The sequence below is a fragment of the Dipteris shenzhenensis genome, chromosome 1, assembly GCF_047967505.1.
Source record: "Dipteris shenzhenensis isolate YYH24624 ecotype China chromosome 1, Dip_SZ_1.0, whole genome shotgun sequence".
Taxonomy (NCBI): Eukaryota; Viridiplantae; Streptophyta; class Polypodiopsida; order Gleicheniales; family Dipteridaceae; genus Dipteris; species Dipteris shenzhenensis.
In genome coordinates this window covers 64,059,274-64,073,006 of record NC_141596.1, presented here as the reverse complement: position 1 = coordinate 64,073,006, position 13,733 = coordinate 64,059,274, and the positions used below count along the sequence as shown (strand labels likewise).

At 43.6% G+C, this 13,733-nt stretch overlaps 1 protein-coding gene across 1 annotated transcript in view; it reads left to right on the top strand.

The window, feature by feature from the left end:
• Positions 1 to 13,733, top strand: part of LOC147906195 (transducin family protein / WD-40 repeat family protein) — a 170,334-nt gene that overhangs the window by 24,163 nt on the left and 132,438 nt on the right. The window contains exon 3 of the mRNA XM_087377003.1: positions 12,919 to 13,022. Coding sequence (XP_087233129.1) covers positions 12,919 to 13,022 — 104 coding nt within the window. The remainder of the gene's footprint in view (positions 1 to 12,918; positions 13,023 to 13,733) is intronic.

The window sequence follows — 13,733 nt, the reverse complement described above, 5'->3', positions numbered from 1 at the left end:
GGGACAAAGTACACCAAGGGAAAAGAAACTCATACATGCCTCAATGGGATGACGAAAAGGGTGCACTTGAGTGCTATGCTATGCTAAGCTGAAGAGCTCAAATGCTCAAGCAACACTAAAACTCAAAAACCGAATCCCGGCATCGTGGTGGCTCTCCGGTGGGCTGTAAAGATATCTCGGATCTGCGTCTGTTGAGCTGTCTCTTGTTGTGGACCTCTATATCTACGTCAAAAGTGACGACTCGTCTTTGGCAATCTACACTAAGGAGGGCTGAGATAGGTTGGACCTTGATCGTGTGTGCTCTGGTCTCTCCATGCTGCATGTGGTCTCTACGTTCTTTGCTCAAGAGCGTTGCGTTGTCTCTCCTTTCCATTGATCCACACTGCCCTTATGTCCACTAGCTCCTCTTCCTCCATTCCACTATGTCCTGGAGCCGACTCAAATGCTTAGAAGTCCGTGACCTGTCGCTGTGCTTGGTCCACCTCAGCATCGTGCGGTGTGGTCATCTCCTTCTACCGTCTTTCTGTGTCATCACATCTCAATCAGATATAGCCCAGTGTAGACCTGGTCATGTACGTGGATCAACCAGGAGAGTGGACCAAAACCATGACCCTCCAGCAAAAGATAGTGGCATCGTCCTCGGATCTCATAGTAGTTTGGTTAGACACATGAGAAATGCTCCTCTGTCTCGACCTCCCCTAGCGTGCATAACTTGTAGATCCGTCGCTCTTTGGGTGTACCTGTAGCTCTCCCTACCTCAATCCTTAGCTCATGGGATGAGACCCGCATCTGTTCAATGGCTATCCTCCATGCATGTGAGACTCCTCTGTCCTCGAGTTATTGGGGTTTGATGATGAGTCCATCCTCCGATACTCTCAAGAAGTGGTCGTGATAAAATTAGATCTTGGTGGAGAAAGAAAGAAAGAACGAAAGTCTACTAATATCCACGGGAGACCAAAGGTCTATGGGACAATAGAGAAAACTGTGTAGCAGCTCCCAAGGAGCGCAGAAGCAACTCCATTTATTTAGAGTACCTAGACTATGTTCTAAGACCATATATATCATCTGCCATACATCATTTTAAGACTGAGAGTCTTTTGGTTTGGATTTAATCTCTTGATAAGTGCTATTCCACCATGGTAAATTGCCCACTTTCCATCTTTCCTGGCAGCTTTAACCTTAGCTAAGTCCGCTGCTTTATCTTTCAGTTGGGCTTTTTTGTGTGTGCGTGTGTGTGTGTGAGAGAGAGAGAGAGAGAGAGAGAGAGAGAGAGAGAGAGTTATAATAACATCTTTGGGGGGCCTCACGGGCCTATGAGACAAAGTACAATCAACATAATAACTCATACAAGCTGCCATGGGTTGAAGCAAAGGGCTCGCTAAGGCCCTTGCTGAGTGCTAAGCTAAGCTAATGATCTCATAAACTCTAAACACACTCTCTTAGGCTCTCAAGAGACTCTAGTAGATAGTGCAAAATCTCGGAGGACATATTTGAGAGTTGTGGTATCCCTCCGATAAGATGCAAAGATGTCGCGTATCAGTAGCTATCGAATCGTCTCTCGCTGAGGCGGGGGGCATGGCCTCCGATATCTTTGTATATAGAGGGCGACATTAAGGGTGATAGTGGACACTTTGGGTCATGGTCGGTCTCCTCTGAGTAGAGCAACGATGGGTTGGACCTCATCGTGTGCTCTCTGGTCATCCTCTCTCACCCCCTCCCCCTCTCCACCAAGCACTCTTCCCTCTCCTCCCTAGCCACCAAGCAGCCCGTTGCCCAGCTCTCCATCCCCCTCTCCCTCCAAGAACATTCCTCTCTATCTCTCAATCCCTCTATCTCCCTCTTCCTCTCCATCTCCATCTCCATCTCCATCTCCATCTCCATCTCCGTCTCCCTCACCGTCTCCCCCTCCCTCTCCATCAAGCTTTCCCTCCATCTCCTGTAGGCTCACGGAAGCAAAATGATGCACAAGGGTAGAGCAAGAAGTGGAAGCCGTCACATCGACTAGAATAATAAAAATGAAAGTACAAAGTACTATATAAGAGAACTCTAGGATCTAGTGTCCTAGTGGTACCACTAGTACTAGGTGTCATAAGACACTAAAAGTACTAGGTGACCTAAGTGCCAATAACTAAAGCTACATGGCACATACCAGGGCCCAAAGGGCATTAATACAATTGGGAGAAGATGGCCTACAAACTCCCCTCCATGGTATGGGCTGAAGTATTCTGGAAACGTCTCAGAATACCTGGTATTTTCTGGTCATGGTGGCACATGTTCATCCAAAAGGATATAGCCACCTATGAATGTACAAGGTATGCCAGATCATGTAACAAAGGAAACCAAGTGTAAAGCCTGTCGAAAGACTTCGAACTTGGGACGAGGAAGTGCCCTTGTAAACATATCTGCTATGTTGTCCTCTGTGGGAAGGTAGGACAACTCTATGTCTCCTGCTGACAACCGCTCTCGAACATAATGATAGTGAACTTCAATGTGCTTGGTACAGGCATGAAACATTGGATTACGCACAATGGCCAAAGCACTCTGGCTGTCAGTGTAGACCATAGTGGAGGATGTCTGGCGAATATAAAGATCTGTAAGTAACTGTTGAAGCCAGACACTTTATACTATAGCGGTGAAGGCTGCCTTGTACTCAGCCTCACAGCTGGATGTGGCAACCGTTGGTTGCTTCTTGCTGAGCCAAGAGATACATGAACTGCCAAGCAAAAAATAGTTGCCGGTATGTGACACTCTGGTGTCGGAACAACGTGCCCAGTCACTATCCATGTAAGCATGCATGGTAAGTGAACCCTGATCACCATAGAAGAGGGCTAAATCCTGTGTGCCTCTGCGATATCTGAAGACTCTCCTCACTGCCTGTCAATGCTGTGAACTGGGCATGTGCATGAACCTGCTGAGCTGGGATACTGCATACTGTAAGTTAGGTCTGGTGTGGCATAAGTAAATGAGACATCCAACAGCCTGCTGGTAAAGAGTGATATCACATGGTGGGCTCCCATCATGAGCTGAAAATTTGAAGCCAGGGTCCACTGGTGTAGAGATTGGCTTGCAATCCTCGAACTGAAAACGATCAAGGGCTGTCTAATATACTTGGACTGTGACATCATGATACCCCCCTCAACATGAGCAAACTAAATGTCCAAATAATAGTGCAGCTGTCCCATGTTTGACATTTCAAAAGCTTGCTGCAAATCAGCTTTGAAAGCTGCAATATGCCGAGTATCAGGGCCCGTGATCAGCATGTCATCCACATATAAAATCAGCACTAAATAATCAGATCCACTCCCACGGAGATGAAGAGTGGGCTCTGTGGGGCTATTTTGAAAACCAAGGGACAGTAAGCCTGCTTCAAACCATAGAGGGCTTTTCTCAGCCGGCATACCTTGTTTTTGGAGCCAACAACCTCAAAGCCAGGAGGTTGTGTCACATAAACTTCTTCCTACAGGTCCCCAAGTCTTGATGTCAAGCTAGTGCACTTGCCAATGGTGATGGGCTGCAATGGCAATGACACATCTAATAGTAGTAGTCCTGGAAGCGGGAGCAAAGGTCTCCTCAAAGTCGATGCCTTGTTGTTGGGCATACCCTTTTGCAACAAACGGGCTTTGTGCCAATCTATGCTGCCATCAGATTTCCTTTTTAATTTGTAGACCCGGGTACCAATGGCATGCTTGCTGGGAGGGAGATCTACTAATTCCCATGTGTCATTTTTGGCAATAGATTGTAGCTCAGCTCTCATTGCATCCATCCACTCGTTGCTGTCAAAAGCATCTTTATGGCACAAAGGCTCTTTATTGCAAGCTGTAGCAAGGAGTGCAGACTCAAGAAGTGACCATGCATCTGTCTATTCCCTGATCTTGTCCGGGCAGCAAGAGGTTGATCTTGTTTGCTGTCCCTCAATGTGTTAAGAAGCCATCTGGGAACTCGCCTTTGCTGTCTATTGACAGTTCTTTCTTCAATCACTACATCATGAATAGTGGGATCATTTTGTGCTGGAAGAGGGACCTGCAAATCAGCATGGGGTGCTGGCTGATCATTGCTTGTTGGAGGGCCTGTAGGAGGCTCATGTTGCTGGTCAAAGTCTCCTGCTGAGGGAAGCAGAAGTAACCAAGAGTCAAAGGCATCAAACATGTCCACTTTTGGCTTAGCTTTGCAGTCCACAAGAGGAGAAGTCGAATGTTCAGCAAAGATCACATCTCTACTGACAATAATCTTCCCAGTATTTGATTGATACAACCGATACCCTCTGCTCTGCTGGTTGTAACCAATAAATATGCATTTGATTGCCTTGCCATCAAGCTTTTATCTCAGCTGAGATGGTACATGAACATAAGCAAGAGAAAGTCTCATGTGTGAAAGTGAAGGCTTCCTGCCTTTCCATGCTTCATAAGGTGTAACAGTCCTCAATGCCCTTGTAGGTGATATATTCGGCACATAGTTGGCACACATCACTGCATCAAGCCAAAATTTATTGGGCAAGGACTTGGCCTTAAGCATGCATCTGGCCATCTCCATAGTGGACCTGTTCTTCCTTTCAGGAATAGGATTATGCTGAGGAGTGTAAGGAGTAGTGCATGAGTGAACAATGCCCCGTGAAGACAAAAATGCATCAAACTCCTTTGACATATACTCTCCCTCCCTATCTGTGTACATATACTCTCCCTCCCTATCTATGTTGAGGGTGACAAGCTTGCATCCTGATTCATTCTCAACCATATTCAGCCACCTCTGAAAGCACGAGAACACTTCAGATTTGGCTTTTAAAGCATATACCCAGCAATATCTTGTGAAGTCATCAATTAGAGTCATGAAATATTTGTACCCCCCAATGGCATTTGTCCTCATTGGGCCATAGACATCACTTTGCACTAGCTGCAATTTCCTTTGTGAGAGTTTTGGACAACTCTCCCTATGTCGGACGACCAAGAGGTCTATGAGAGAGCCAAAAAACCCTGCTAATACATCCATTCAGGGAGGGCACAATGCAGCTCCCTAGGAGTGCATAAAGTGACTCCGAGTTATTATAAGGTACCTACATTGTAATCTGAAAAAAGAAGACAATAGATGACCATATATCAATTTAAGACCTAGAGTTTTGATTTAAACTCTTTGATGAGGGCCACACCCTCATGATGTATTACCCATTTGCGGGTTCGTCTTTGTTCTTGGTCCTTGGCCAACTCACTTGCCTTTTGACTCAGTTGTGCTCTAGCGCAGGCCCTGGCTATCCTTTATTATGTTCCTTTCAATTCTGGCAAAGAATGTTAAGTCTTGCAGCTCGTGTGCTAAGAGTAAGTACAGCGTGGGTCCAGCTTGATGGATGGGCTTTACATCATCTTCATCTTTGTCATCTTCTAGCCATTTAATACTTGGTACTGCTGCTTAAATCTGTGCAAAGTCCTTAGAAAATCTCTTGTGCCAGTCATCGGGTAGCCCCTTGATCCTGATTTTAAGTGCATCATCACGCCTCGCCTCATGCTTCTTAATCTATTTTTGACTTTCGTATCCACCGCTAACCTCTATCTTTGTTGACTGCACTTTTGCACTAATCATACCTTGACCATAGAAACCAATTGAGGATCTATCACTTCTTGCTTCCTAGGCCCTTCTAGATCTTGTAGTTGTGATTCCATTACTACAACCGTAATTGTAGGCCATCTTCTGGTGGTTCTAGTGATGCCCTATAGGCCATGTTATGTGCCTTGTAGGCATCGCGTAGCCCCTTGATCTTGATTTTAAGTGCATCATCACGCCTCGCCTCATGCTTCTTAATCTATTTTTGACTTTTGTATCCACCGCTAACCTCTATCTTTGTTGACTGCACTTTTGCACTAATCATACCTTGACCATAGAAACCAATTGAGGATCTATCACTTCTTGCTTCCTAGGCCCTTCTAGATCTTGTAGTCGTGATTTCATTACTACAACCGTAAGTGTAGGCCATCTTCTGGTGGTTCTAGTGATGCCCTATAGGCCATGTTATGTGCCTTGTAGGCATAAGTGTACGCACTTGTAGTGTTAGTGCCTTTTAGGCCACATAGGACACTTAGTCCTATGTGACACCTAGGACACTTAGTCCTAGGTCTAGGTGCAAGTACCTTGTACTTAGATTTTTTCATTATCTAAGATTTGACGTGACAGACTCTATCGACTCTTTGCAACCTGCACTCTCTCTTTGCCTATCGATCCTACAATGGTATTAGAGCCACGTTTAGATTCGTCTCCTGCACCCGCTCCTCTCATCCGTACTGCTCAACATCGTACAACCGTACGGTTCCGTACTTGCTCAACATTGTAACTGACATCCTACGCTGTACATGCGCCCTACCTGATCAGCGTCGTACCTACTGTTCACGCGTTGGTGTACAACATACCTTCGCCATACTGCCTTTCGTGCGTTTCGTACTTTGCCGTACTGCCTTCCGTACCCGCGTTTCATACTTCGCCGTACTACATTCCGTACCTGTGCCGACGTACAGACGTACACTCAGCTCCTTACTTGAACCATCGTACATCTACGTTCCGGCGTTGTATGGATGTACGGATGTAGAGTAGTGTACGGTTGTACGGCGGCGCATGTACGTAATTGTGCAGATATTTGCTGTCTTTTTTGGACAGCCAGCTTTTTGAAGTGATAGCCTTGAGGCTTTTGGGTTTTTAGGTCTTTTTCAGGGTATCACATTTGCTATGGCTGGGAACAATCAAGATTTATTTGGAGTTCTTCGTGAAGATGATAAGTTGGATGCCACCAACTATCCGATGTGGTCTTATCTCATGAAACATATTCTTGTTGCAAAGCATTTGTGGAATATTGTTTCTGGGGCTGATCTGAGGCCAGCCAATGCTACAGTGGTTGCCTCTACTGCTGGTCCTTCGGCAGGGGGTACTCCTCCTGATGCCTCTTCCTCTAGCACTCCTGCTGCTGCTCTTCCAACTCAAGAACAGTCAAGATGGGATGCAAGAGATGCAAATGCACATTCATGCATTGCTTTATCATGCAAGAGAATCATTATTCCACTCATCCGGTCTTGCAGGACAGCAAAGGATGCTTGGGATAAATTGGCTTCTCTCTATCAGATTCGCAATGAAGCTCGTGTTGCATATTTGAGAAGGCAACTATAGGAAGTTAGTATGAATGAAGGTGAGTCAATGGATGCATACTTGACAAAGGTCAAGGACCTCATGGAACATCTTGCCAACATTGATGAGATGGTGCCAAATTCACAGCTTGTTAGTACCACATTGATTGGACTGCCAGATACATATCAAGGGTTTGCTACAACCCTTCGATTGGTGGCCATGGGTAATCTAGACCACTATTCTTTTGATCAGCTAGTGCTTCGCTTTTGCTGGAAGAGCAAAGTAGAGCTAATAGACAAGACATTATTCCTGATCATGCATTTGCTTCACAGCAAACAGGAAGAGGCAAGGCTTCCAAGCCTATGGGCAAGCCAAAATCTGCGCATAGCAGCTGCAATTCCTCCCATGCATCTAAAAATACAGCAGATAAGGTAAAGAAGAAAAGATGCAACTATTGTCGCAAGCCTGGACATGACATTTCAGAATGCAGGAAGCGCATTGCTCCAGAGAAAAAGAAAGCAGGATTGACAGTTAATGCCTCTCATGCTATTGAATCCCATGAGCCAGAAGATGCTTCACATGCACATGCTCTTCAGGATGATTGGGCATGGGCTGTCCATTGCTCATTTGATCCATCCAAAGCTGATGCTTCTTTGCTGCTAATGATGCTCCGTCGTGGTACTTTGATAGTGGTGCTTCCAAGCATGTCACTTCTTGCAGATAGTTGTTTCATTCTTTAGCTGATGCACCTCGAGGGGGGACTGTTACATGTGCTAATAATGCTTCATATGCTGTAAAAGGAGTTGGAGATGTGCAGCTCACATCCATTTCAAGCCATCTTGTCACTCTAACAAATGTTCTTTTTGTGCCTTGCATTGAAGTCAACTTGATTTCAATTTCAGCAATTGCTACTTCAGGTTTCAGAGTGATTTTTGATGGCTACAGATGTCTAGTTTATGATCTTCGTGATGACAATGCTATAGTTCTCACTGACACTTTGCAAAAAGGGCTGTATCACCTTGATCATCATTTAGCTGCACTTCCTATTGAAGCATTGGCTATTTCAGATTCACAGCTAGCTGAAACTCATCTTTGGCATGAGAGAATGGGCCATCTCAATTATAGAGCTCTTGCAAAGCTACATTCACAGCAGATGGCAAATGATGTACCTCAGACTCACACAGTTTCCAAACATGTGTGTGAGGGTTGTCTTTTGGGTAAGATGCATCGATTTCCTTTTCAAAAGAATTGTCCAAAACTCTCACAAAGGAAATTGCAGCTAGTACACAGTGATGTCTGTGGCCCAATGAGGACAAATGCCATCGGGGGGGTATAAGTATTTCATGACTCTCATTGATGATTTCACAAGATATTGCTGGGTATATCCTTCAAAGGCCAAATCTGAAGTTTTCTTATGCTTTCAGAGATGGCTGAATATGGTTGAGAATGAATCAGGATGCAAGCTTGTCACCCTCAACACAGATAGGGGGGGAGAGTATATGTCAAAGGAGTTTGATGCATTTCTGTCTTCACGGGGCATTATTCACTCATGCACTACTCCTTTACTCCTCAGCAGAATCCTGTTTTTGAAAGGAAAAACAGGTCCATAATGGAGATGGCCAGATGCATGCTTAAGGCCAAGTCTTTGCCCAATAAATTTTGGCTTGATGCAGTAATGTGTGCCAACTATGTGCTGAATAGATCACCTACACGGGCATTGAAGACTATTACACCTTATGAAGCATGGAAAGGCAGCAAGCCTTCACTTTCACGCATGAGAGTTTTTGGGTCTCTTGCATATGTTCATGTACCATCTCAGCTGAGACATAAGCTTGATGACAAGGCAATCAAATGCATATTCATTGGTTACAGCCAGGAGAGTAGAGGGTATCAGTTATATCAACCAAATACTGGGAAGATTATTGTCATATGTGATCTTTGCTAAACATTCAGCTTCTCCTCTTGTGGACTGCAAAGCAAAGCCAGATGTTGACATGTTTGATGCCTTTGAATCTTGGTTACCTCTGCCATCATCACAAGAGGATTTTGACCAGGAACATGAGCCTCCTGCAGGCCCTCCACTAAGCAATAATCAGCCACAACCTCATGCTGATTTGCAGGTTTCTCTTCCGGCACAAAATGGTCCCACTACTCATGATGCAGTCATTGAAGAAAGAGTTGTCAATAGACATCAAGGCAAGTTCCCAGATGGCTTCTTGATACATTGAGGGACAGCAAACAAGATCAGCCTTTTGCTTCCCGGACAAGATCAGGGAATAGACAGCATGGCCACTTTCTTGAGTTTGCACTCCTTGCTACAGCTTGCAATGAAGAGCCTTTGTGCCATAAAGATGCTTTTGACAGCAAAGAGTGGATGGATGCAATGAAAGCGGAGTTACAATCTATTGCCAAAAATGACACACGGGAATTAGTAGATCTCCCTCCTGGCAAGCATGCCATTGGAACGCGGTGGGTCTACAAATTAAAAAGGAAATTTGATGGCAGCATAGATCGATACAAAGCCCGTCTTGTTGCAAAAGGGTATGCCCAACAACAAGGCATTGACTTTGAGGAGACATTTGCTCCCACATCCAGGATTACTACCATTAGATGTGTCATTGCGATTGCAGCCCATCATCATTGGCAAGTGCACCAACTTGACATCAAGACCGCTTTTCTTCATGGGGATCTGCAGGAAGAAGTCTATGTCACACAACCTCCTGGCTTTGAGGTTGTTAATTCTGAAAATAAGGTATGCCGGCTTAGAAAAGCCCTTTATGGTTTGAAGCAGGCACCCAGGGCATGGTATGCCAAAATTCATGCACACTTAACTATCCGTTGGTTTTCAGAATAGTCCCACAGAACCCACTCTTTATGTCCGTGGGAGTGGATCTGATTTTTTAGTGCTGATTTTATATGTGGATGATATGCTCATCACGGGTCCAAATACTCAGCAAATTGCAGCTTTCAAGGGTGATTTGCAGCAGATTTTTGACATGTCAGACATGGGACGGCTCCATTATTATTTGGGCATTCAGTTTGCTCATGTTGAGGGGGGTATCATGATCAAGGTCTCAATGTCTCGTGACCAATTCTTCTCTTGTGAAGAAGTTTGTGATCTCGTGTTGTTTGGCGCAAGGTATGTCTCGACTCTCATGTGACCTGGTGTAGAAAGAGTGTGGCACAACTTTTGTTTGCTAGGTAGTCATGACTTGGTTCATGTCGGTGTATCCATGGGTGAAAGGGCAATGATACCTCCCTGGATCTCCAAGTTTCGGGTGTCACAGTCTTCAAAAGCACAGGGTTTTTTCTTAGTTTTCCATCTAGCCTCAAATCCCACCTTTTTAGCATACGTTGCCTTCTCGGCCCTATGTTAGGCCTTTTGTCATGACCTATGTGGAACTCTCCCCTGAGCCACATGCGACCTAGCTGAGTGCCACGTGTGTAAAGTTTGGACCTTATTAATTCCATGCCCTCTTTGGACCTTAGTAATTCTATACCGAAACTAATTGCCTAGGCCTAACATAGCCCCTACGCTTTAGCTTGATGGCATTGTTTAGTAATGTCCTATCTATGCAAACACTATCGTGCCCTCATCAAGCCATAGGCTTCCACAATTATGATTGACATAACATTCCCTTCCTCTTAAGAATGGTGTATGTCCTCGAAAACAAAATTGAGAAACCTCCTCTGGAGATTGCTTAACTTTTTCCATGTTGAACTCTTCTCAATTCTATCTTTCCACTTTACCAGACATTCTTGATATATTGTATCTCTTGTTCTTTTTTCTTGTTTGTCTAATTTTTTTTCTAGCTTGTGGTAAAGATGAAGGTTCAATGAGTTCAACTAAACTTCATTTTCAATTAGATAATCATCATCTCCTAATTTCCTTCGAGTCTACTTTCTTGAAAAATTGGATGTACTCTACCTCCTCTTGGTAAAGCTAATTTGTAGGCAAGCTCTCCAATTCTTTGAAGTGTTAGGAATGGTTCATAATACCTAGGCGATAACATTGGACATTTATCGGTTTTTAGGGTTTCTTAAGACCTTAAGATAGAATTTATCTTTTTCTTGAAATTCCAATTGTGTATGGTGTGAATTTGCATAACTTCATGTTCCATCTTGAGCCTTTCTAATATTATCCTTGGCTAATGTAAGCATTTGATTCATATTTTCTAGAAAGTCTTTAGTTGCCTAAACCTTCTCTTTTTCGAGTCCCACCCAATTGGGCTGCAGGTTGGAATCCACACATCATCATGAATGGACAAAACTCTGTTGCAGCCTGCTGATATTGTAGTAAATTCTTTCTATCTTAAGTGGTACGTTGCCCTGTGAGCTACATGGAGTTTTGTGTTTTTACATGATGAGTTTGGGCATGTTTCCAGATTCATCTAGATATATAAGAGCAGTGTTGAATGGTTGACACTATCATATGCACATTCTAATACTATTCCCAATTAATATGGCTTAATACTATTCCCAACAACTAGTTTGCCTTTTACTCACGTATGCTTTCTTTTACCTTAACTCTCCATAAAGGATAGTGAGGTCCATCAAGTTTCCCCCTGCCAAACCTAGGATGGGCAAGTTTGACGCCATTTCAGGTTCCTTTACCAGCTGAAAGAACTTGAACTGAGAACAAACTGCTGCGTAGAAAACAGCAAATTGAAGTGACTTTTCACTGTCAATGGCTGAGTGTGTCTTGTGATGAGACTCTTGGCATTCAAGCATGGGATGAGGTGGATCAAAACCTCAATGAAGTGTTGTGGTGTGGTGTGGCATGGCTTAAGTCATAGGTAGAGCTAGAAGTCTAGTTTGCTTCTTGTAGGTATCCTCCTCAAGACCTCACTCAAGACTAGAGTGGAGTGGATCCGATTCTAGGCGAGTAATAGAATGAGGTTGGCTGATAAAGATGAATGATTGAGGGAAATAACTGCATACAATGGTGCAAAATGGTGCAAGAGCTGCTTTCAAGGCTGATTATTTGGATCGAAAGTCCAATCCAGCAGCTTGCATAAAAGAGTAGGTGTCTCATTTTTGAAAAGTCCAAGTAGGCCCCCCTTTGAAGAGCAATAATATCATGGCCTGCCATCAACCCGCTGCTATATCCTCTGTCATCCTCACTGCGCCAAATGTAGCTATGAATAGTCTGCGAATCTTACCAAATGAAGCAGCAGGGATACACTCTGGTTACTAAGGTATTGTTATTGGCAACCTAGACCCTGCCTGCCAAGAAAAATGTGCTGTGACTTTAAAATAAAGAGGTTTCGATTGGTACTCTCCATGATAGAATTTTTCAGAAGCTCAAATGTCTACATGTGCACTTCGCATGTTATTTGAGGGTCTTGGATGGTGCTATAGTATAAATGATGCAGTATCTCATCCATTTTTGTCCCAATATAAATAATGTATCCCTAAAGTTCAACACGTCTAGTCACTAGCTACTTATTCCTTAGCCCATCCATGGGACCAATGAAATGCCTTCTCCCTAGTATGGAGCCTTATTAGCTTACATACCCTACCTTGTTTGTCTCTTGCTACCTTGCAATGCAGGTGTTTGGTAGGATAAATTGTGGAGTACGTGTAAAAGAAAATATGAGCCATTTTAAGTGAAACCACTATTTAGTTTTGATTCTTGAGGAATACGATTGTTTCTTTGAATCAATTTGAACAGTAGCAAGTGTTGCAGAAGTATTTACTGTCTGCTATCTGCATTGTAGACAAACACCAGTATATGGTCAAGCTCCCTACACCTCTGGAGTTTGGAATATGTTGTTTAAATCATGCAAACACTTGTTGATACCCTATGTACCTGCTATGTAGAACTATTCGGAGATGGAGACGAGGACAAAGTGTGGAGGTTTTGAGAGGCCATCAAGGACCTGTACAAGCTGTCTTGAATCTGCCTTCAGGAGAAGTCGTCACAGGTGCCTTCTGCCCCACTCTTTGGCAAAATTTGTAAACTAAAGATTACATGCACTTAATAACTAGTTTGAGTTTGCAGACATCCTTTCTTTAATGAGTAGGTGAATAGTTGGATAAGCTTCATCTTAAGCTGTAGCCAGAAAGTAACACTATTTTCCAGAAATGCATAATCTGTTTAGTAGAACATGAGTTAAGAGGATATCAGACCCTCTATTATAAAATGGACGGATCAGTTGCAGTATCTTTGATATTTGCTTCAGCAAGGTAATTCTATTACATGAAAAAGGTGCTTGCTTAGAGGATATGGTATTTGAACCAAAGATATAACATGCTGAAGATTTTATCATCCTGCAGAATGGTCTCAATGCTAGGCTAGAAATAAAGAAAGAAAATGTGTTGATTGGGTGACTCAATGCTTGTGTTGGTTATGAAAAAGTGTTTACGATCTTACATAACAGGGTCAGATAGATAGCTCCTGTTTTCTTCTTCATGACAGTGAATTATAGGTCAGGACCTCATGTGCTCAAAAACTGCTACTGCTGCATCTGGGTGGAATTTAGATTCCCTTTGGTGAAATTTAGATTCCCCTAGCTCTCTTTATTGTAGATTCTGGATGAGATGAGCATCTTAGTGCCACAAAGTCTATTCAAGTCTTGAAAACAATGCGGAGCCGTTGGACTCTAAGCGTAACTGTCCTGATACCAAAATTTTCT